The sequence below is a fragment of the Mercenaria mercenaria genome, chromosome 17 (assembly GCF_021730395.1).
Source record: "Mercenaria mercenaria strain notata chromosome 17, MADL_Memer_1, whole genome shotgun sequence".
Classification (NCBI taxonomy): Eukaryota; Metazoa; Mollusca; class Bivalvia; order Venerida; family Veneridae; genus Mercenaria; species Mercenaria mercenaria.
In genome coordinates, this window is record NC_069377.1 from 58640286 (window position 1) to 58665398 (window position 25113).

Sequence of the window (25113 nt, forward strand, 5' to 3'; positions counted from 1 at the left end):
TATAACAAAAATTCTTGCAGCACTTATCAATGGACATTTTAGTAAAAAAGTCCATTTTACCAACCAACAAGAGTGCCAGAATGTCACAATATACGCCCGTCACAGCAAATTTCTTTACTCTAGCACCTGTATTTGCAGATGTAATTTTAATTTTGTAGTTGTTTAGTAATCATTGTAATTCTTTTGTTTTTCTCCACAAGTCCACAAAAAAACTCCTTACCAGGTAGAGATACCGTAAAATACACCTAAAATTAGAAAGTAACACTTATGTTGTACCACAGAAAAGTGGTCTTGGTTTTTCCCTACGCCACGGTCAATTATAAAAAAGTTACAATATAAGTTATTTATAGTAACAACTAAGGAAAGTTAATCCTTAAAAAAAAAAAAAAAAAAATCCTTACCTGGTAGAGATTGGTCAAAATACACCTCAAAATTGGATGTAACATGCATGTTGTACTACAGAAATGTGGTCTCGATTTTTCCCTACGTCTAGTAATAAAAAAGTTACAATATAGGCTATTTATAGTAACAACAAAGGGAAGTAATTCTAAAGAAGGGAACTGCGCATGACACTTCATCTCATGATGGTGTATAATTGTGCCAAGTTACATCAAAATACCTCTATGCATGAAGAAGAAATGCTTTGGACAGTCATTCTTGTATCTGACCTTTGGCCTCTAAATGTGACCTTGACCTTAGACCTAGGGACCTGGTTCTTGCGCATGACACTCCGTCTTGTGGTGGTGAACATTTGTGTCAAGATATATCAAAATCCCTTCATGCATGAAGAAGAAATGCTCCGGACAAAGTTTTCATTCTTGTATCCTTTGACCTCCAAGTGTGACCTTGACCTTAGACCTAGGGACCTGGTTCTTGCGCATGACACTCCGTCTCATGATGATGAACAATTGTGCCAACTTTCATCAAAATCCCTCTATGCATGAAGGAGATATACTCCGGACAAAGTTTTCATTTTTGTATCCTTTGACCTCTAAGTGTGACCTTGACCTTAGACCTAGGGACCTGGTTCTTGCGCATGACACTCCGTCTGATGATGATAAACAACTGTGCCAACTTTCATCAAAATCCCTCTATGCATGAAGAAGATATGCTCCGGACAAAGTCATACTTGAATTTGACCTTTGACCTCTAAGTGTGACCTTGACCTTAGACCTAGGGACCTGGTTCTTGCGCATGACACTCCGTCTCATGATGGTGAACAACTGTGCCAAGTTTCATCAAAATCCCTCCATGCATGTAGAAGATATGCTCCGGACAAGGTCTGTGGACGCCGCCCGCCCACCCGCCCGCCAGGGGCGTTCCCATAATATGTCCCGTTTTTCAAACGGGCGTATAAAAACCCATTTGCGAGTCCCCCATTTGCGTGAAAAAAAGTGTAACGTCCATCACCCATTATTATTTTGTAATTGAATATGAATATATTGATATTAATTACTTTTGTACATGCTTAATGACATACCTATCATGAAAACATTAATTTTTTTTAAATAAATAGATCTGCAGCCGTACTGGGGGAAAAAATGACGAAATATTTAAAGTTATGTGTAACGTCCGTCCCTGTAACGTCCGTCCTCCTATATATGCTTTTCTTAATTTTGTACAAAATGCAGTGTTTTCCTGTTTTGATAGTAATATATGATACTACTATTTTACAAGAGTATGTAAAAAGTATGAAATTATCAAAAACAGTGTTGAAAACAATTTTCTTCGTATTTAAAATTGAAAACTAGAAAAAAACCTGTAAATTAGAACAAAAATCTTTATTTTTTATGCTATGTGAGGAAATTTAAATGAAATTAACTCCTGTTTGATAGGACAAGCATCAATAAATAATAAATATATAAAAAGATTCATTTAGATTTATAAGACGTTGTATCATCTTCATCTGAAAAATTGGGGGGAACAGATGTTACAGAAAAAGGACGAATGTTACAAAAATTGTAATTTATAATTGAATATTTCTTATATTCTGATTTTGTTATTCATCAGTAACTTTTTGTAGTTTATATATTGATAATTAAAGATGCTGCGTGTTAAATCATTCCCAATAAAACATTTATTTACAAGTATGAGGATATTATTCAAAAGAATAACATGTCACATGTAACGAGACCCCTGCTGGAACAACAGCTGGCTATAAAAACAATATGAGAAAAATATACAAAACTGATAAAATGGATCCACTTAAATGGGCCCAGTTTATACATGTATATATCTCTGGATCCTTGAAAGATTCTTATAACAACACTTACCCTCTTAACGAGTCTTGTATAAACACATACTTTGGGAAAACTTAAGCGTTAGCAGAGCTCCAGATAAGCTGCGTATTAGCGTAATTACGCAATTAAAATTGCAGAAAACTCAATTGAATTCATACAGTGTGCGTAATGAAACGCAAGTAAAATTCCTAATACCCAATTCATAAAAAATAGCTTGCGTATCACATTTTCCTTATATAGAACGGGTACGAGACTTTAACGCTAGATTTGACTGACTGGTTATACGTTACCGCAGAACAGGTTGCAATTTATCGGAAAAATCACAGGACCATTCAGTCGGCTGACTGGTGTTTTTTGGATACTTTGTAAACAATTTTACGCCGATAAAATGTAAAAGAGTTGAAGAATAAACATTGTTGCAGCAAAAACTAATTATTGGGATATTTTGCTGTTCAACAATGACAGTTATCTGTTTGTGACGATGTAGTGTCACCAATACTGGATGATATCTTTTGGGAGAATGCACATTGTGGTGACCACATCGTTCGGGATATTGTGGATGAACTGATCTCTGACTTCATTAAAAGTGAAAAAGAAAACAACAGTATGGAACATTCATTACAATTTTAAATACATTTTTGTAGTAAACATTGAAGGGCACCAATAAAGTACTTAGCTACTTAGTCAATCCTGTTCAATGATATATACCATGTATACTGTAAGCAAAAATTACTCAATTGTTAGTGAGATATTGGTAAAATACCCAATTGGTTTTAGCAAATACCCAATTACTTCTGAAAAGGCTGGGTAATGATATTATTTTTACCCAATTCAAATTTAGAATACCCAATTCAGACAAAAAGTGATGGGTAAATACCCATTTGCACCAAAAGCTTATCTAGGGCTGTCATTGATTGGGTCTTAAGCATATCGACGATACCGATATATCAGAAGACAAATATCGACGATACATCGATATATCTATTATTTAGTTAGATTAACAGCCTATTTGTTCATATGCATACTATATACCTTCCTGTAAATGCTATATTTAGTTTTATTGCCTACTTTTCATATTACAGTTTGATTGTGTTGTATTTGTATTTGTATTTATGAAATAAAAGAAATAAATAAAAATTAATAACATCATTAATTTTTATTTTGCCTTCACTCTTCTTTTGCATTTAGCCAAATTTTCAACTTTGTGAACTTAAGTTGTCTTTGAGGGTCTGAGTGTTTATCTGGATAGTTTTTTCTCTCTGTAAAAAGTCGATTTTTGAAAATGGGAATCGATAATCGATCGACAAAAAAAATATCGTTGATACATCGATATCGTTTCTATCAATGACAGCCCTACTTATCTGGAGCTCTGCGTTATACAAGGTGCCATAAAACTGGACCCTGTATATACATTTCTGGATCCATACCTAGTCCTTGTAAAAACACTGACTCTCTTAATGAACCTTGTATATACAAGTGATTTCTTTTGAAAAAACTGAGAATGGGGAGGAGCTTGCTGTCATATGCAGATTAGGTATGGGGCTAATGCGATGAACAATTGATGTGTACTGGTTTACCTGGCTAGCTGTGGTCAGTAATGCATGTACAAACAACATTTTAAATTAAAATTTACATGGGGTTGTCTTTTTGTGTCCAATGGAGTTTGACTGTCCGTAAGATTTCAATATTTTGGGGTAAACTTTTAGCCTAAACGTGACTCAAACATTTTACAAGTGGCATATGTACTATAAATCATCATAAAATTATGCTTCTATGTTGAATATAATTTTACGGAAGTGGCTATTCGTACAGTCCCATAGGAATAGCCTGCAATTCGTACGGCTCTCCCATATGAATAATGAAATAGCCCGCAGGTGGTTATTCGTTTGGCAGTTTTGTATTACAATACATTGTACTGAAGTCATTCAACTGATATGTTTTCAACCGATTTCTGAAATGACATGTAATCACATTTGGTCATCCATCGTCGGATACCCACGGGTGATCCATTCCGTTACCTCCATGTGATGTATGAAGCGTTAGCGTAATCAGCAATCGTGGGTATCCGACGATGTTGGTCATCATGTTACAAATAAAATGTCAGGTCTGAACCGATGGAAACATGTCAAGCTGATGTGTGACAAACGTCAAGTATGAAACTAAATTAAAGGGCTTGGTATTCTTTTCAATAAATATGTTTAGATTCCTATGAACAATTTAATATTTGGGTCCTTACTAGATTATGCCATTATATTTATATGATATTATATGTTAATTAACCACTGATGCCAATCCAAAGTGGTTATTTAGTATAGATCATGATACACAATAAAACATATCACATGCAACCATAATATTTTTTTTGTTTTACATGTCTACTATAACCATATTGTACACGTATGTTAATAAAGACTATTTGGTTTGACTTGATGCATTTAAATACGCAGAATCTTCAATAATACCAACTTCCATTGCTACTATGCACAAAACAAGGATTTTTGCCCTTAGATTTCAATGTGTTCTTCATGTGTTTTATTTCATGATTGTACATGTATGTTTGATTTCCTGTCAATTGTATGTATATATGTCTTTACTTTCACTTTTCACTTTCAACTTAAGATTGTCGGTAAATGAGTTGTAGCGATAATTGCTTTTCTTTTAATTAAATGCGTGTTTTTTTTCCGTTTTTTTTTTACCCTTTGAATATATTTCAATGTGTTCTTCATGGGCTGTATTTAGTGACTGTACATTTATTATATATATATATATATGTTTGATTTCCTTGTCAGTTGTATGTATAGATGTTAGGCTCTTCATAATTGGAGGAATAAAAGTTACTTATTGTGAAAAATTGCACGTATATACAGGAAACATAGATCTATATTTCTCTGATTTAGTTGAAAACACGTGGTCAATAGGTCAATATTTTTTTGTGTTTCAATATTAATAACGTATATATTTAGAAGGCAAATTTCAATTAAATATGTATTTTACACTTACGATAAATTCATTGTATTAAAATTGTTTGTTTATGATGTGACAAGTGGAAGTAATAAAATGCATTGTAGTAGGGGAAATCACTTCCCGTTTTTTGTCTTCTCTGGATGTGCAAATGAAAAGTAAAGAAATTGTGTGAAATAATATCAGTGGAATGAATTCAGTACAATGTGTAACACAAAACTGCCCTACGAAATTATCAGGTCTAGGAAAGTGGAATATTTACAGATTATCTGTAAATTTACAGATAATCTATAAATTTACAGATTGTATGTATGAAAACTGATGAAATTACATTTATCCTCAAAACCGCAGCTTGGAATTAATTGGTTTATTTACAGCATGCATAAATTAAGGTCATTTGTGGGTTTCAGCCATTTTTGTTGACTTTGATTTTTGGCATTTTAAGAAAAATCAAAGTCAACAGAAATGACTGAAAGTTAGAAATTATTGACCTTTTATTTATACGGATGGTAGTGGTTTCGTCAAACCACCGGTTCGTCATACTTAATTTATATAGTAAGTGAGAAGTGGTTTCGTCATACTTATTGTTATAGTGTAATAATGATTGTTTATTGGTCGTTTTATTGTTGATGTACTTTGTGTGGCAAACAAGTTGTTAATTTTGAAAAGATAATTTCAAAGCTAATTATTTATACAGAAAATGAAAAGAAAAATAAATGATATAATTGCCGATCGATATTTAAGGTATACTGTATAGAGATTTAGTTTTTGTTAAACTAATTCTTATGGACGAAACTTATGTATTTATTACTGGTTACAAATGTTAAGTTCGACGCAAGACAATTTTTTTTTCAAAATGTTAAATTTGAATTAATAAAAAATTAAGAATTTCTATTGAGAATTAAAACATTTTAAATTTATTTTGAAAATATGAATTTGATAAGAAAAAAACAAAACAAATACTATAAAAAGTAAAATTTAGATATACAAAATGTATATTTATAGTAAAAGAATTAAAATTCTTATCTTAAGAAGTTAGCGTAACTGTCCCCAAAGCTTAACTGATGATCGATGATTATTATACTTAAAATGTGCTAAATTCCTTGCATTTCTAGAATGTCAGTGAGGTGCTAATTGTGGCACATTCTGCTCATTAAATTCCCGACATTTCATAGATGTTTCTAATTAGAAATTAATTTATCATCAAAATGTATTTGCAGAAGAAAAACAAAGCGTTTTATATTTTTACATTTATTTACATCATCACAAAAGACACACATTCAACAATGAAAATAAGAAGCACATTTAATACACAATACAATTTTATACATTATAATACACATGTCAACTCTGAAAAAGAAAAAAAAAAGCAATCAATAGCACATTCAATACACATTACAATTTTATACATTATAATACATATGCCATGTAAACTCTGAAAAAGAAAAAGAAGCAATTAATAAGCTAACGATGTTCACAAACTTACGCGGGGATAATTAAACATACAAGCTAACGATGTTCATAAGCTAAAAACAACGTATAGTTTGCGTTAATTAAAGGCCGTAATTGAAGTTGTGTAAAATAAGTATTATGGCAAACAAATACTTACTCTACAAATACAAAATTATAAGAGTAAATGTGAAGATAGACACAATTTATTTCCATTGGTACATTTATAACATTCATATTTTAGATACGTAAATATATCTGTTTGCCAAATTTTTAATGTAATTTAATACAAGTCCGATAATTCATATTACCAAAATTGTACATTTTTCTTACAGCATCCTTTAATTATCAACATCTTAATCGCAAGTATGTACCTGCATTCGCGACCAGTGCAGATCAAGATCAGCTTTATATTGTTCACTAATCATTCATTTTTTTTCATGAAATGAAGTATAGATCGAGCCGTCTATTTCAGAAACGTAATATTTATCAAGAACTCGTTTTTAATACACAATAATTTTTAATAACTCATTTGCAATTTGAGTAACATTATCGATTAAGTATGTGCGAATTACTTTAACACAATCATCGAGATTAACTGCCATTAAATAGGTGCGATCATCTTCCATTGTATTGACCTATTATGCTATTAACTATATTAAGTCTTTATGACGAAACCACTTCTCACTTACTATATAGATTAAGTATGACGAACCGGTGATTTGACAAAACCACTGTAATTCTATTTATACATACCATAAGTAAATCAATTAATTTCAAGCTGCGATTTTGTGTCTAAATTAGCAATGCAATGAGATTTTTATAAACCAGACTTTTACACTTAAAATGTCATTTTTTCATAAGAGTTTGTACCCCAGAACAACATGGAAGTGAAAAAAAAGAGTTACCACAATACTTAGAAAAAATATATACATGCAAATATGGGCGTTTTAAGGCTCATAAAGCCATTTTTCAAAAATTTAGCCCGAATAACAACCTGATACCAAAACAATGACATTTATTTAAAAATCTGACACAAAAACGATCATACTTGACCCCAGTAGTATATATAGTATAAGAGAGCACTAAAAGTCTATATACCTAGGCCTTTTCTGTTATTCCTTGGTCGTATTCCGGTCACAAATATAGTGTATCAGACAACGTGTTTTCAGTAGGCCACAAATATTCAAGTAAATCCCAAACAAGGAGCTGCGTTCAATAAACGCTTGATGCCCCCAGTGGCATCCTTGTCGATACAAAGTAACCTAAGTCCAAAACGAGGTCAAGGTCAAACTGAGGTCAGGTGATGTTTGAAGATGAGGAATGGTCACAGGTTTCATCTGTTTTAGTATCAATTCATTCTTGTAAATGGTATTAATGCTAGACGAAACGGTCCCATTTGGTTAACCAAGAGATGGCCCATATAAAGTAACCAAAGTCCAAAATGAGGTCAAGGTCAAGGTCAAACTGAGGTCAGGTGATGTCTGAAGATGAGGAATGTTCACAGGTTACATCTGCATTAGTATCAAGTCATTCTAATAAGGGGTATTGATGCTAGACGAAACGGTCCAATTTGGTTAACCTCGTACGGACAGACGGACAGGACGATCACTATATGCCTCCCGCATCAGTAGATGCCAGGGGCATAAAAAAGTTACTCTATCATTAACTATTGAATGTTGTTTTCATTGGAATATTGTCTAAGATCAGGTTTTATTTGCTGCATTATCAATAAATATCATAGGAAATTATAAAAATTATGGTGTTTTTTTATGTGTGAAAATCTGATGAAACAATCACAGCCAAAACTAAGTTTTTAAGTCCAGTTTTCAATAGAGGGGTTAATTTAGTAACTCTTGAGAAAATTATAATCTTATCCAATGTATTTACAGTCAAACCTGTCTTTAAAGACCACCCTGGGAACTACTAAAAGAGCCAGGCTGTTGTATATATTGTGTATGCAGTATAACTTACTGAAGAGTAATATTCAGCGAGACTTTCAGAGTGGTCTTTCTGGAAAGATGCTATTGTTCTGGGGTGGTATTTAGCACAGGTTTGACTGTAAGAATTGTTTTAACTGGAACTGATGGAAAATGCACGCTTTGTAACATGAACAAAAATGATTGTATTAAAAACTCAACTAGAACAAGTTGAACAGCGCTGAAAATGTAATGACTAAAATTATGTATTACTGATTATTCTAATATGGCTTTATGTCATGCTATATTTTGATTCTAGCATTTCTTAATACATTTTTCCTTTCAACAGTCAATAAAGATTTTAACAATTTGACATTAATGGAACCTTATTATTTTGTCATAACATTCAGTAAATTTCACAAATGGCTTCATTACTGGGTCATGCTAGATTCATGATATAACACATACCAGACAGAGTCATGCAGTCACTGAAGTGAGAGTGTTATGAGACTGGGCCGGGGTGTGGATAGGGAACAACATTTTTTCAATTTATTGTCACTGAAAAAGGTAAAATTAAATGTAAAAAGCATGATATATTTAACATTTTAAATAGTCTTCCATGTATTATGCGTTGTTATAACTGTTTAAGCTGTAAAAAACGTAAATATTTACTACGGCGTAGTTGTTACATAATGGGAACGAAAGTTTATGGTGACGAAACAACTCGACAATTTCTACCCGTGATTTTGTTGCATTCTCTCGTTTACTTTGTTAATTTCTATTTGCATTGTGTAATTTATGTACACTTGCATTTACAACTCCAGTAAAAACACTTACAACTAATTCTGAATGGTATAAAATACTGCAAACTCGATTCAATGTTATGAAATTAATCGTACCGGTGTCAGTAGCAGGTGCGCGTTTTACGTTCGGAACATGAAGAGTTGCCGTTCGTGGCTATCTGCACAGGCTTCAGAAAATGACAAAATACTACTTTTTTACGGTGGTTTCCGTTGGGAAACTATGTTTTTTTAAGTAGAACAATGATCGATATACCTCCTAAAGCCAGAAATTTCCGCGAAAGGCACCGTTTTCACAAATTTCCGACTTGATGAAAACTTTATATAATGATTTGTTTATGTTTTTGCGCAATAATTTACAAAGAGGTACCATTTCCCGCTGCGGACTTCTTTTTTCTCCATATATGGCACGGTGGTTCCCAGCTTTTTGCATGTTTTATAAGCGAAATCGACCATAAGAAATGATACCAAAAATGAGGTCAGCCAAAAATAGTACGGGAAAAACACTACGCCAGCGCCACCTAGCGGAGTTTGCATTGCTATCTAAATATAATTTTAGCAGTTTTCAAACACTTAATGTGTAAATTTACAGATTGAAAAATCTGTAAATTTATAGATTAATTTTCTGTAGGAATTTATAGATAATCTGTAAATACTCCACTTTCCTAGACCTGATTATAGCCACTTCCTAATTTTACCAACTGTTATTATAGTGTAAAGGCTTTAGTCAATTTTCAAGAGAAAAATATTCGGCCTGAAAATATGAATTACTTCTGAGTTGTGACTGTAGCTATGCCTTAAAGACGTCTCTTCTAATAACCATTGTCCACTTTTTGTTTACCTCTCGCGAAATTATGTGACAAACCGGAATGAGCCATGGAAATTTATACCATATTTGATTTATCAGTATAACATATATATTCATCTATTTTTCTTCGTACTTCTACAAAAGATATACTCAGGAAACTTTATTGATAAAATGTTTACATACAAACCAAAATTTTGCAAAGTCCGCGGAAAATTCTCGCGGGAAAGTTGCAAACGAATACAATTTGTCAAAACGTTATCGTCGTTTTACATATCCCGAAAGAGGGATTTTGCTGCTTTTTGTTGCATCTAGGATTTTCTCAAGATTACCTTAATAGTCGGATAAAGAGCTTATACAGAGCTAATGTTGTATTCTTTATGTCTTCTTACTATATAGATATCTAGATAGTATGATGAGCCTTTTCGACAACTACAATGCTCTTTGAGACAGCCAACACGGGTTCAGAAGAAGGCGGAGTTGCGAGACACAGCTATTGACCCTGGTGGAAGAGCTTGTGTCCGCCCTGGATAAAGGGCAGCAACATGACTTGGCGGTACTTGACTTTTCCAAGGCCTTCGACCGGGTCCCACATAGTCGTCTGCTGACAAAACTGGAACACTACGGGGTAAGAGGCAAGACACTGGACTGGATCAACGCCTTCCTGTCTAACAGGACACAGCGAGTGGTGGTTGATGGCGCTACCTCCGAGTCCGACATCAGTCATCAGCGGTGTCCCCCAAGGCAGTGTCCTGGGGCCGATTTTATTTCTGGCCTTCATAAATGACCTTCCTCAACATGTAAACTCTAAAACTAGACTCTTTGCCGATGATTGTATCATATACAGGCAAATCAACTCCTTAGATGACTCAAAAATCCTAGAAGAAGACCTCAGAAAACTCGCAGAATGGGAAAAGAAGTGGGGTATGTCGTTCCATCCCGAAAAATGTAGTGTTCTACGTGTGCATAGAAAGAGAAATCCCTTCATCTTTAACTACACATTGAAAGGCCACACACTCGAAGTCGATACAGTCACTAAGTATTTGGGCGTCCACCTCACTGAAAACCTCTCATGAAGCATTCACGTAGATAAGATCACTAAAACGGCCAACAGTACATTAGGATTTCTCCGCCGTAACCTTAGAATCTCAAACCAATCTGTCAAGAGCAACGCTTACAACTCATTAGTCCGACCACACCTAGAATACTGCTCAACTATATGGAACCTACACACTAAGAATCTAACATACAAACTAGAGATGGTACAGAGAAGAGCTGCGAGGTACGCCACCAACCGCTACCACAACACCAGCAGCGTCACATCCATGCTTGGCCAACTGGATTGGGAAACGCTGGAGGCCAGAAGAACCAAGGCACAACTGACCATGTTCTTCAAGATTGTCAACGATCTCGTAGTCATCCCCGCAGACCAGTTCTTGACCCCAGCCAGAACAACCACCAGATCCTCTCACTCTCTAAAGTACAGGCAAATTTCAACATCTACTGCCTACTAACAGAACTCCTTCTTTCCAAGGTTGATAACACCATGGAACAACCTGCCTGCATCCATCGCAGAGACCTCCGACTTAGTATCCTTTAAGCGGGGGCTGTCCGATCTCTCTATTTAAGGTGAAGGACCCCAGCTGTAAGTAAACCATTGATGATCCCCAGGGCTGTGCTGGCGTGGCTACCATAACCGGAGAGGCCTGTGGGGAGAAAGGCGAAAACGCAGCTGGGAAGATCTTTTACTAGTATTCTTTCTTTGATCTGTCATGCTTCTTCTACCTATCCTATTATTTTTCTCTTTTTTTCTGACCATGTAATCACCCGTCGCGTAATACGATGTACCGCATAGATAGATAGATAGATAGATAGATAGATAGATATGAAAATTATAATGGCTAAAATTTGATTACTGAACTTTCGACATGCCTGGATGGGATAGAAAAGTAAAGGAAGTGTCGAGGGGTACAGGTCCGTAACTTTATTAAAGAAGATCTCCTTTTTATTTAGACCTATACCTTTAATCCTGTTGCAAATGAAATATTGTAAGTAAATTAATAAAAATTCACACGAAGCTTGAATCTAAAGGTTCACAGATAGCTTCTACCAGCGTTCATCCGATTCTTTACATTTTCTGTCATAACCAATTGATGGACACGAAATAAATATACTGTTTTTTTTTCAGTAACAAGCCTAGCAAGCCCTTTAATGAATTATATTTGAAATTCATCAGGAAGAAAAGACTGCAAAGGTTTTAGGTTACTCAAGCCACCAGTAGGCCCTACTTATAAAGCAGTGTGATGAAAATAAGTGCAACTTGAAAAACCTCACCTTTTGATGCTTGGAACCCAACTTGTATGAAATGTAGGGATAATACACGTTTTTTTGTGTATTAACGTCTGTAGAAGCCCGCGGGTTTGTTAGTGACCGAGACCGAAGGTTACAATCTAACAGAAGGGCAGCTGGCATAATGCTTAGAACGGGACAGATTTTTATTTAGGTATCATAAAATTAGGATAGATATCATTCGGAAAAAATAAATAAAGTAAATAATTTATCATCATACTATATCATGTGCTCTGTGCGTAAATTCAAATACTATACACAAGGTGGAATATTTAATCTGAATGTCATCTTTTTCTTTTCAGAAACATATTTCTAAAGCAACTTACTTGAATATGGCTAGAAATTTTCAAGGATATCATCTTAATCTTTTAATAGGGTCACTACTGATGTAATATTCGGTATCGCAGGAAACACCACGTGTGCTTGATATTGGTTGATGGATAGATCTATGGTTTTAAGAAGACCAACCAAGATATAGAAATTTAACATGATGGAAATGTTGAAGCAGTACGTATGGGCATGAATTGCAAATATTATGAATTCCTTTTTAAACGAAGACAGTCATGTCAATGATTTACACGGAGCTTCGTACCAAATTGCATAGATCTTAGAGATATCTAAGAAACACCATTCAACTAAAGAACACTTTTATTGTTAAAATGTTTGCTATTTGTAATTGACAGTCAATTAGTAGACCTACGCCACACTAGCATTTTATTTCGGTATTACATTGCTACAGTGGGAGAATTTGAATCGGTAGTGAAGGCCGTTGACTATATAGGGTATTCACTAGGTTCAGTGGAAGTGTCAGCTCTTGCTTTAATTGCAGTCTCCTTGAACTCGTTCAAGGTATGTTCCTTGATGTTCAGTTGAACAGTTTGGGTCATCGGTTAAAATTCAGCTACGTCATCGTGTATATTATCTACCTGTTCTAGATAAGCGACAAACTTCTGTTTTCCTGCATAAACCCCTCCTTGATTTTTCCTCACTAATGAACATCCTTGTAAACATATATAGGTTTTATATGAAGGACGCTTTTAATTCTATGCTGGTTTTCTTCTTCGTGCTCGCTTCTGCTTCTGCTTTCGTTAGGTTAGTGTTTAGATATTTTCTCTGGCAGTTCGTGTTTTGCTTCCTCCGGTGATTCCTTGAAACTTTTTCTAAGTTGTCTAAGACTCTGTTTGCAAATCGTAGTTACTGGCCTCTAACTGGGTCAAACCTCCCCTTTGCTATAGTGTATGTAATGATGAATAGTGCTGCATTCATCCTTCTCACATTTCCTTGTAAGGATAATTCAAGTATTGCATCAAGGTCATTGCTTAACAGCTTCAAATAAAACCTTTCAGAAAATGATTTTGAAGCATAAAATTAATTCATTTATAATTATGATTTTTAGGATTATCCCTTAAATACGGGAACACATTTGCCCAAGAGCAAAAAATCGGCTCGGGTTCACATGTCTATACATTGCCATACACTTGGCATAAATGCACCGCTCAACTCATGTTATTTTACATTGACTTCCTACAAAGGTGGCTAACTAACTCAATCTGATTGAATATGTTCACGAGAAGCTATGAAATGTGCAACATGAATTTCAATATAGGGTAGATGAAATTCATAAAGGACTTAATCTCGCAACTACAATTGTTGACGATTTGATCGTGTTTGACCGCTCTTAAACGAAACATGATACAAAAAGAAATATATTTAACCCAGAAAAAATGTAAGTTTGCTATATCTTTTGGTCGTGTATTGATTTCTGATAGCATCAAACCTGAAGACAAAAACCCATGTCATAAAAGACATGTCTCCTCCTCCTTCCAACAAACATGAGTCTGAAATGATTTTGCAGACGATTAAATTATCTTGTAAAATTAGTTCCCAAAACAGTGGACCTTTTGGTCGATAGACTTAGTAGGAAACATCTGCGGCTATAATATTCAGAGGAACGTAAATTTGCATAATGTTATATCGAACACTGCAATGTCGAGAGACAAATTCGAACAAGTGTGACAGGTCACTCAGGCAGATTCTCAATTTAAGATTGTTATCAGTGCAGGCCTGATCGAATGACGATCAGTGTTCCTCTACCATATAGTAAAATACTGGAACCATACAGCTTATCGCCGGCTGAATGTTACAGTGCTCTATGTCCATTTAAAAATAAACTGAATGTGACGTAATGCAGTGTTCTCTGCCCTCTATTCACTTATATGTCAAAATCTTTATCGTTGTTGGAGTTATGGGCAATTCATTTTTGTTCTTTCTTCTGAAACACCATTTCTCTAAATCTTATAATTTTCAAAATCCCATGATGACCAGTCGGAATATTTCGTAGTGTGTCATGTCACAATCATTTCCGAAACATGCATAAGGAAATTTAAGTCTACGGTAAAGATGAATCATTTTTGCTTCTTGGAAATTTACCATTACCTTTATTTTCTTTCATTTCAAGTAACATCCGTCGTCTTTGAAATATAGCCATACAATAATAATATAGATGCCAAAATCTTATAACTGGACGTTTTTGCTCATACAGAAGTTAGACACAGAACACTACAGCATTCAGTCGACCTTATATATACCGACGGAATTGTGTTCAGAGGTTACTGTATATAAAGACATTGTGATATTAAATGATATCCATTATACATCAAGGTGACATGGCTGCCGACAAATGTGTAAACCTAGCTTGTGGTAAATTATATTTTGACACTGCCTGTCAACAGAACTATCGCAGACATGGTGTATCAGGTACCAAGATTTCACACGTGTATGTGTACGCATACGTGTAGTAAATTGTCAAATATATGTTTCATCAATTCACTCGCTATATAGTAAATCTACTTGTTTAAGATGTGTAAGTTGGCTTTTCCCGGCACAACATCTCAGACGCTTATTGAAATAAAGATGGAAAGTTTACATGTACGCGTACCCGTACAAGTATGAAATCACAACCTCTTAAATATCTTGCTGTAGGTCATTTAACTTTTCTAGAAAAAAGATCTTTCAATCTCCTTTAGTCTTTGAAGACTCGTGTTTTCTAGTAACAAGTCGTCTTTAATTAGATTAGCTCGTGCTTGACCGTAGTAATTGTAAAGTAAGGCACATGGATAAAAGTCGAAAAACTTTTAAATCTTTATCTTAAAATCGTATACAAGATACCATATCTATTGTAGAGGTACACTGTCCAATACATGTCTCTGCATACGATTATCTTAATCAAATTTCATATCACAACTTATTGGATTACTCATCTGCAATAATGTAAACAAGTTTGTTGACAAATTTTACATGTTTAAAGCAAACATGTCTCTTTTCGATGTTTCTCTGGCAGAAAGGAGCCTTCAAACGAGATACATAGGCAGGAATATTGTCCACAAATCTGTTACAGTAACTACTATGAATGATGCCGAGCACGGAGCCAGACAAGGTTGGTTGATTTTGGTTTTCTGTAAATATTTCTGGACATTGTACTGGACATTGTAGTAAAAAATAGAGGCTTGATTACGTTTACAAAAATGGATGAGTATACAGTTATTTATAACGAACTGTAACAAGAAATTAAACCGGGGCCAGCGATAGGTGAAAACATGAACACGGAACTAATGGGAATGGTCATGCCCCAAGAACGCAGCTTTCCCAGGACAATTTAAAATCATACAACAGTGTATACATAAATGAATTTGTAGACGGTAGACATATACATTGAAATATATAGACGAAGTGCAAAAAAAAAAAAAACAACAACTAACACATGGAAAACAGCTGGCAACGCCTTGGAATGGTCAATGGCAAACTATCACTGGCGTGCTTAAACAAAATATCCTTTCCCAAATTGGATAACCTTTAGGAATACATGTTATCCAGTGTATCATTTTGATTAAAAAAACAACAACCGATCCTTGCCATATGTCTGTGTGCATTTTAAACAGGACCAATTTAGTGATAATTATGTCTCCCCCAGGAGACATATTGTTTTTGCGCTGTCCGTCCGTCCGTCCGTCTGTCCGTCCGTCCGTCCGTCCGTCCGTACGTCACACTTCATTTCCGAGCAATAACTGGAGAACAATTTGACCTAGAACCTTCAAACTTTAAAGGGTTGTATGGCTGCTGGAGTAGACGACCCCTATTGTTTTTGGGGTCACTCCGTCAAAAGTCAAGGTCACAGGGGCCTGAAAATTGAAAACCATTTCCGATCAATAACTAGAGAACCACTTGACCCAGAATGTTGAAACTTCATAGGATGATTGGTCATGAAGAGTAGATGACCCCTATTGATTTTGGGATCACTTTGTCAAAGGTCAAGGTCACAGGGGCCTGAACATTGAAAACCATTTCCGATCAATAACTAGAGAACCACTTGACCCAGAATGTTGAAACTTGATAGAATGATTGATCATGAAGAGTAAATGACCCCTATTGATTTTGGGGTCACTCCATCAAAGTTCAAGGTCACAGGGGCCTGAACATGGAAAACCATTTCCGATCAATAACTAGAGAACCACTTGACCCAGAATGTTGAAACTTCATAGGATGATGGTACATGCAAAGTAAATGACCCCTATCGATTTAGGGATCACTCCATTAAAGGTCAAGGTCACAGGGGCCTGAACATTGAAAACCATTTCCGGTCAGTAACTTGAGAACCACTTGACCCAGAATGATGAAACTTCATAGGATGATTGGTCATGCAGAGTAGATGACCCCTAATGATTTTGGGGTCACTCTGTTAAAGGTCAAGGCCACAGGGGCCTGAACATGGAAAACCATTTCCAATCAATAACTTGAGAACCTCTCGACCCAGAATGTTGAAACTTCATAGGATGATTGTTCATGCAGAGTAAATGACCCCTATTGTTTTTGGGATCACTCCGTTAAAGGTCAAGGTCACAGGGGCCTGAACATTGATAACCAGTTCCGATCAATAACTTGAGAACCACTTGACCCAGAATGTTAAAACTTCATAGGATGATTGAACATGCAGAGTAGATGACCCCTATTGATTTTGGGGTCAGTCAATTAAAGGTCATGGTCACAGTGGCCTGTTCATGTAAAATCATTTTTTGGAAATAACTTGAGAACCTCTTGACCTACAATGTTGAAACTTAATAGGATGATTGGACATGCAGAGTAGATGACCCCTATTTATTTTGAGGTCACTTGATCAAAGGTCAAGGTCACAGGAGCCTGAACAGTGACTTGAGAACCACTAGGCCAAGAGTGTTGAAATTTAGCGGGATGACTGGACATGCCAAGTAGATGATCCCTATTGCAGCCAACCATCAGTGTCTCTTTGACTTTCGCTCCTGACCACTATTGACTTCTTGCCTATAGGACTTTGCATTGGGGGAGACATGCGCTTTTTTACAAAAGCATTTTCTAGTTGTATGTTTGTTTGTTTGATTGTTTTAGGTGATCCTAATGGTACAGTATATATAGCTGAAAGAATGACAGGGGCTCGTGGTACTAAAGGTAGAAGCTGGATAGCTGAAAGTACTGGAAACCTCTACATGTCTTATGTATTGCATATGGAACTACCAGAGGTATTTTTTCAGACAGTTAATTTGATACGATATGTCTGCTATGTGAAAGGAAAATAGAAACTAAAAATATGATAATTTAGACATAAACGCCTGGCTGATGCTGATTCTGTAATTCAATAATGAAATCCATTATTAGCAGATCTTACAAACAACGTCAGAATACTAGAGAACATTTAAATACTGTCTCAATTGTCATACGATATTTTCACATAGTTCGGTATGACGGCTGTAAAATCCGCACCCCACGCCCCCCCCAAACCCCCGTAGTTTTGGGATCATGGAGTACATTCAATTTTACTATATTTATTACATAGTTCCGCTTAAGGTGGTGCTAGGGGACTTGAGGGGTGTTGCACATTTCATTACCTCTCGTGAACAGACTGGAGTCTGCAATTAATTGATTAACTTTGTTTTATTCTATGCTTCCAAAAGATCTTACAAAATATTATTAAACAGGTAATTGGAAAAAAAACTAAAACACTTTTAAAGAATAATTTGCTGAAATCTCAACTTTAATATCATTTTAAGACCATTCCTGCTATATTGAAGTTACATAGAAGACGTTGCCAGGGAACTGTCGTTCGTCTTATCTGTTATAGACCGGCTCCGTATTCATCAACGTTACAAATCTGTTGTTAGGCTTTGGAATCGGAATTGCTCTTATACATGTTTTTGTATAATGAATAAAGTTATTCTCTAAACTTTGCTTGAAGGTTGTTTCTGTAACATTACAAAACGGTCTTCAAATTTTCATTAGAACAAAAGCTTTATTACAGATATTTATACAAATGTTTCCACATTCTCATTGGATTTTTTTTATAATCTTTCAATAGTAATAGTAAACATTTCGTGTGTACCTGTTATACAAACTATTAAACATTCTGGGTTTGATGATGATTTGATGATCAAAGACATGTCAGCATTGAAATATCTGTCTTGTATAGTGGAATAGAATATCTGACTGCTGCTTATACTACATATGGGATGATGGCTTCAAATATGAAATGAATCATATACTGGAATGAAATGTTTCTAGTAGAGATGTACTGTATGACTAGGACAATATAAGATGTACATTGTTTTAAAAATGCAATTTTCAGGGTGAAGATCCTACGATAGACCGATATAGAGAATTTGACATTGATGTTGCCGGAGCAATCGCTTCATTGCAAGCTTTAAAATCATTTGGCTTAAATGGAGTCAAGGTCAAATGGCTCAATGATCTTTGGATTACAGGGCATAAACTCCTTGGTGCGCTTACAGAATATAAAGGCAAAGTAAAAGGTATTTTTCTATGACATATCACTTTTTAAATACATTTTAAGGTTTTTAAGTAAACTTCCCGTTATTAAAAAAATTTACAGTTGAAGGAAGTAGCACTTTATAAGGGCTGTTGCTGCAGCCATTGTGGCATTTGTCATTTATTACCATATAAACTTAATTGAAATGTCATTTAAGACACAATGCTAGTTAATTCTTCTTTGAAACTTTCTAGGGAGAACCCCAATAAAATAATTAATATGGCGTTTGTCTTTTCAGTTAAATTAAAGGAATACCATCTGTACATTCTTGGTCTTGGTTTAAACGTTAATTGTGACATGCGTAGGGATCCAGCTATGCATGAAATATCAACCAGTGTCATGTGTGAGCTGGGCCACAGTGTATCTAGAGAGGAACTGTTTTCCAAAATTTGTAATAATCTTGAGCCTCTGTTGAAAATGGATAGAATGGAATTGTTGAAACTTTACAAAATACACGAGGCTATAAAACCTGGAGATCTTATGAACGTGTATAAACTGAATGAAATAAAGGCTTACACTTTTGGAGGGGTTAAAAAGGACTGGTCTGTGGATGTGAAAGGTTTGTTTAATAGATTTTTATCACTCCCAATTAAAAGTTTGTTTTATTGTTATGTTGCTTGTAAAACAATAATACAGTTCGAGTTTTGCATTCTTAACGGCCATGGTGAACCAATTACTGTTCAAACGCTGTTGAAAATCGGTTGCGTGTACGTATTTTGACCATATTATTCAGATTTCTTGTATATTAATGTTCAAAATAAAATAATTTATGATAAAGTCGCTGGGATTGGATTTTTTTACAATGACTTGAAATAAACTTAAAGACATCTGATTACACATGATTTTAAAATGTCTCATTTACTGTTTTTAGCTCACCTGAGCAATGCTCAGGTGAGTTTTTCTGATCGCTCGATGTCCGGCGTCCGTCGTCTGTCTGTCGTCTGTCTGTCGTCTGTCGTCTGTCGTCTGTCTGTCAACATTTAGCTTGTGTATGCGATAGAGGCTGTATTTTTCAATTAATCTTCATGAATATTGGTCAGAATGATAACCTTGATGAAATCTAGGCCGAGTTCGAAAATGGGCCATCTCGGGTCAAAAACTAGGTCACTAGGTCAAATCAAAGAAAAACCTTGTGTATGCGATAGAGGCTGTATTTTTCAATTAATCTTCATGAATATTGGTCAGAATGATAACCTTGATGAAATCTAGGCCGAGTTCGAAAATGGGTCATCTCGGGTCAAAAACTAGGTCACTAGGTCAAATCAAAGAAAAACCTTGTGTATGCGATAGAGGCTGTATTTTTCAATTGATCTTCATGAATATTGGTCAGAATGATTGCCTTGATGAAATCTAGGCCGAGTTCGAAAATGGGTCATCTCGGGTTAAAAACTAGGTCACTAGGTCAAATCAAAGAAAAACCTTGTGTATGCGATAGAGGCTGTATTTCTCAATTATTCTTCATGAATATTGGTCAGAATGATAACCTTGATAAAATCTAGGCCGAGTTCGAAAATGGGTCATCTCGAGTCAAAAACTAGGTCACTAGGTCAAATCAAAGAAAAACCTTGTGTATGCGATAGAGGCTGTATTTTTCAATTGATCTTCATGAATATTGGTCAGAATGATTGCCTTGATGAAATCTAGGCCGAGTTCGAAAATGGGTCATCTCGGGTCAAAAACTAGGTCACTAGGTCAAATCAAGGAAAAATCTTGTGTTTGCGATAGAGGCTGTATTTTTCAACTGATCTTCATGAAATTTAGCCAGAATGATAACCTTGATAAAATCTAGGCCGAGTTCGAAAATGGGTCACCTGGGGTCAAAAACTAGGTCACTAGATCAAATCGAAGAAAAACATTGTGTATGCAATAGAGGATGTAGTTTTCAATTGATCTTCATGAAATTTGGTCAGAGTGATTACCTTGATGAAATCTAGGTCGAGTTTGAATATGGGTTATCTGAGGTCAAAAACTAGGTCACTAGGTCAAATTAAAAAAAAATCTTGTGTATGCGATAGAGACTGTTTTTTTCAATTGATTTTTATGAAATTTGGTCAGGATGATTGCCTTAATTTAAATCTAGGTCGAATTTGAATATGGGTCATCTGAGGTCAAAAACTAGGTCACTTGGTCAAATCAAAGAAAAAACTTGTGTATGTGATAGAGGCTGTATTTTTCAATTGATCTTCATGAATTTTGGTCAGAATGATTGCCTTGATAAAATCTAGGTCGAGTTTGAACATGGGTCATCTAGGGTCAAAAACTAGGTCATATCTAAGAAAATGCTTGTTTTATCACAAGAGACCAATTTTTTGGTCCAATCTTAATGAAAATTGGTCAGAATATTTGTTTCCATGAAATCACTAGGTCAGACATGTTTTACACTGTTATGGTGTGTTTCTTAGGTGAGCGACCTAGGGCCATCTTGGCCCTCTTGTTTTTTTCTTATTCTAAGATGAGAATGATGAATCCTTCAACTTCTCATGTGTGGAGGTTTCTCTGCGACCTGTTCCGGTGAAAACTGTTTATGTTGTAAATGGCCCAGATATAGAAAAATGGAGTACTGAATTGATACTGAAGACATGTAACGCTCTTGTTGATACCCAGAGATATGAAGTGGCAACCATTACAACAGAAAACATTAGCTCAGGTGAGTCTTATTTTTGAATTTTTTCTATGCTAAGAAGTGTTAAATTCCATGGTAGTGATAAGTAAAGTTATTTGTGTTTGAAGATCACTCAGTATAATTCAGTATCATGCAAATCGTTATTTGATCGATGCCGAACACGGAATTCTAGAATATTTTCTAATTTTATGACCATAGTACCTGATTTCTAAAACGTGCACTAGTAATAGAAATAACATTGATAAAACACAATAAACCGTTCTTAAATATTCTGTTATGTAACATATTATCTTTGTTTCATATAAAATACAATAGATTGGTCTGTGTATATTTTTATGGAATATATTTACTCAAATGTTTGAGACCTGTTAAACTTCTAACGGAAGAATGTATCAGTCTTGCCTTCGGCAATAACATCTGTTAGTGAAAACGGCTTGGGACTTTACTGCACCAACAGCATTTCCCTTTTTAAAATTAACACCCCGAATAAGGAGTTTGTGTCATTTTCTTTGTCTTTATGGAAAAATACATTGTAGTGTTTGTTCCAAATTGTTAAAAACAACTGCAGTGCTTTACTAATTTTTTTACAGAGAATCTTTCATCTTGTGCCTTGGTTGTGATTGGCCAACTTAAAAGCACGCCCAAAACCTCAGTATATTTGTCCAGGGTTTTGGATTACATTAAGAAAGGAGGCTCCTGTTTGACAATCGGAAATGCATGCTCTTTATTTCAAATAAATAAGGATGTCTGTTTGAAAGGTAACTTTTATCAATATTTGAATATTTTGAAATACAGGTATCAGAAATCGGTTTCATTATAAACAGAATCTTCTTAAAATGTTAAGACGAAAGGCATTCGGTACATACCCTTTCGCTTTCATTAGAATCCAAATCAAATAGTTTTCCTTTTGAATAGTTATTGATGAAATACAATACAAAAGTTATAGAAAGAAACTTAAGAAAAGTAAGACTGTCCGTTTTAAATTCATATAAGATTAAAGCTAGGTATAATTCACAAAGACAAGTTGTTATTTTAATGTGCATGCTTGTTCTGAGAATGATTTGCTAGTATTTTTCAAACTTTGCTTTCAGATCGACAGTTTGCTCAATATCAAGAACAGGTTCCTTCTGTTATAAAAACAGATGTGCGTGGCAAGTCTTTTTCAGTGAAATCAAACATCAATTTATGTTTATTTCATGAATATTGTCAGTATTCTACAGTGCGCTATGAATCTGCAAGAGTTCTTGCAAGTCGACATTTTGAAACGGCAAGTGATAACGCAGAAGATAAGAAAGCAAATGGTTGCAAACATTGTACTCAGAATCCAACCGACATTGAAGTGTGCAAGTTAGAAAAGGGCAAGATATGTTTCTGTAGGCCAAACATAGAGGTATGTTACGCAGACATTGACGAGTATCTTCCAAAGTTAGACGATAAGAGATTGCTTCTTCAGGAGACTGTTTGTCAACGAGATCGTTTATTTATAGAAATTTTAGAGGAACTTAACTTGTGATCATATCAGAATATTCATTGGTCAAATTCAGTGTGTACATACTAGACATATAAATTATAGAAATCTTATTCCGCCATTATGAGTATACTAAGATCATACATATTTATTTACAGAAATGTTTCTGTTTGTTTTCGTTCGGTTTATATGTGTTACATTATATCTGATTAAATGCACTCTTTTCATGATAAACACGTTCAAAGGTGCCTTATATACATCGGCAGCCAATCAGGGCGCCAAATTCGTCGTCTAACAATACAGGCACAAAGCAATCTGACCGAAAGAACAGAGCGACATAAAGCCACTCAAAAAAGAGAGAAAGAACTCTTTTAGATTCTGGCATGCCAGGCTAACTTAGCCAAGCTCTTTTTGGATAGACAGCCTGAACGATTTATAGCACAGATAGGCACCCCTTCGCAGGAAAGAATAAGTAAAGTATTGACCTCTTATTTGGGTTGGAGACACTCGAGAGCATAGATCTCAGACATTTCCAGTGCCTGGACTGAAATTTAATGACACAATTATAGATCACAAAGCGACTTTCCAGCTTCTCATAGTGGAGGGAGACCCAATATGCCTCCCTGAGCATTATTTAAGGCATGGACGGACATCTATGTGGAACCATCCGTTAGCAAGCTGGATGTTTTCCTCATATAAGAGAATGTAATACTCTTAACGGAGGCTTCGAACCTATAGCGTTAAAAAGCAAGAAATTAAAAGCCCGGCCACGTAGTCCCCTTTCAGAAATATAGGCCATAATGTAGTGCAATGATACCATTTTATCTAATCAGAATTACGTATTTTAAGTTTGATGATATGAATAGCCGCGATTATGTACGGTTTACTTACATTATGCACGTGTTTTCGTTTATAGAAAATTAATCTTGTATTACTGCGATTGTGTGAGTTTAGGTTTACAGGGATGTAATCGTGTTTCCATAACGCTGCGAAGAAATAACCACATACAAATTTAAATCAGCCTAGTAAAGTTACATTAATTTAGACGTTTGTTTAGAAGACACCTTAGTGAAATGGCATTACATCAAACAAAAATAAAAGATTTTAACCTAAACAAGAAAAGCAGATTGATGAATTTTATTGGTGACATTTCAGATAAATGTTAGAACATGTTAATATGTTGAAACTGTTTAGTAGAAATGTATAAGGGCCATTTGAATTACACATATGTTCCTCAGAGAGGTTATAAAAAATGAAAGAGTTGCACGCATGTTAAAATAAGAGACTTTAAGTAAAACGAAAACCGTAAGGTTGGGGAGACTTTTATATATGCAAAGGTAAAACATATTTAATGTCTTTGAGATAAATAACTTTCCTGCATATTGCACAGAGTTACAGCGAATTAGAGACTGACAACTTCGACGTTTGCGATTTCTTGCGTCCATGTCCAGGTTGAAAGGTTGTTCGAATTATTGTCCTCGTTTACGTATCTATATGTTTGCAACCCATTTGTCCCCAATTATCAGTGAACATGCTGCATGTTCTACTGTCTCATAATTGCGGCTGCCATCTGGATACAGGCTGTACCAGAACACCGCCTTACCCTTTGAAACAAAAAGTTGTTTGAACTTAGTTGTATGGCTATCAGA

At 35.1% G+C, this 25113-nt stretch overlaps 2 protein-coding genes across 4 annotated transcripts in view; one reads left to right on the forward strand and one right to left on the reverse strand.

Moving 5' to 3' along the window:
• Positions 1–10407, reverse strand: part of LOC123535687 (DNA polymerase delta catalytic subunit-like) — a 63762-nt gene extending 53355 nt beyond the window's left edge. The window contains exon 1 of one of the 3 annotated variants that reach the window (XM_053528291.1): positions 10361–10407. The gene's annotated coding sequence lies outside the window, so the exon portion shown is untranslated. Of the gene's footprint in view, positions 1–10140; positions 10267–10360 lie in introns of those variants that run through there. The other 2 variants (XM_053528293.1, XM_053528294.1) reach the window with 2 other exon arrangements.
• A 2098-nt stretch (positions 10408–12505) lies between these two features.
• LOC123537203 (uncharacterized) lies at positions 12506–23625 on the forward strand. The gene is made up of 8 exons (XM_045320839.2): positions 12506–15280; positions 15864–15959; positions 17942–18072; positions 19173–19356; positions 19612–19932; positions 21826–22020; positions 22587–22754; positions 23088–23625. Exons 1-8 carry the CDS (start codon positions 15163–15165, stop codon positions 23507–23509), a joined length of 1635 nt encoding a protein of 544 aa, XP_045176774.2. The 5' UTR covers positions 12506–15162; the 3' UTR covers positions 23510–23625.
• The last annotated feature ends 1488 nt before the right edge of the window (positions 23626–25113 follow it).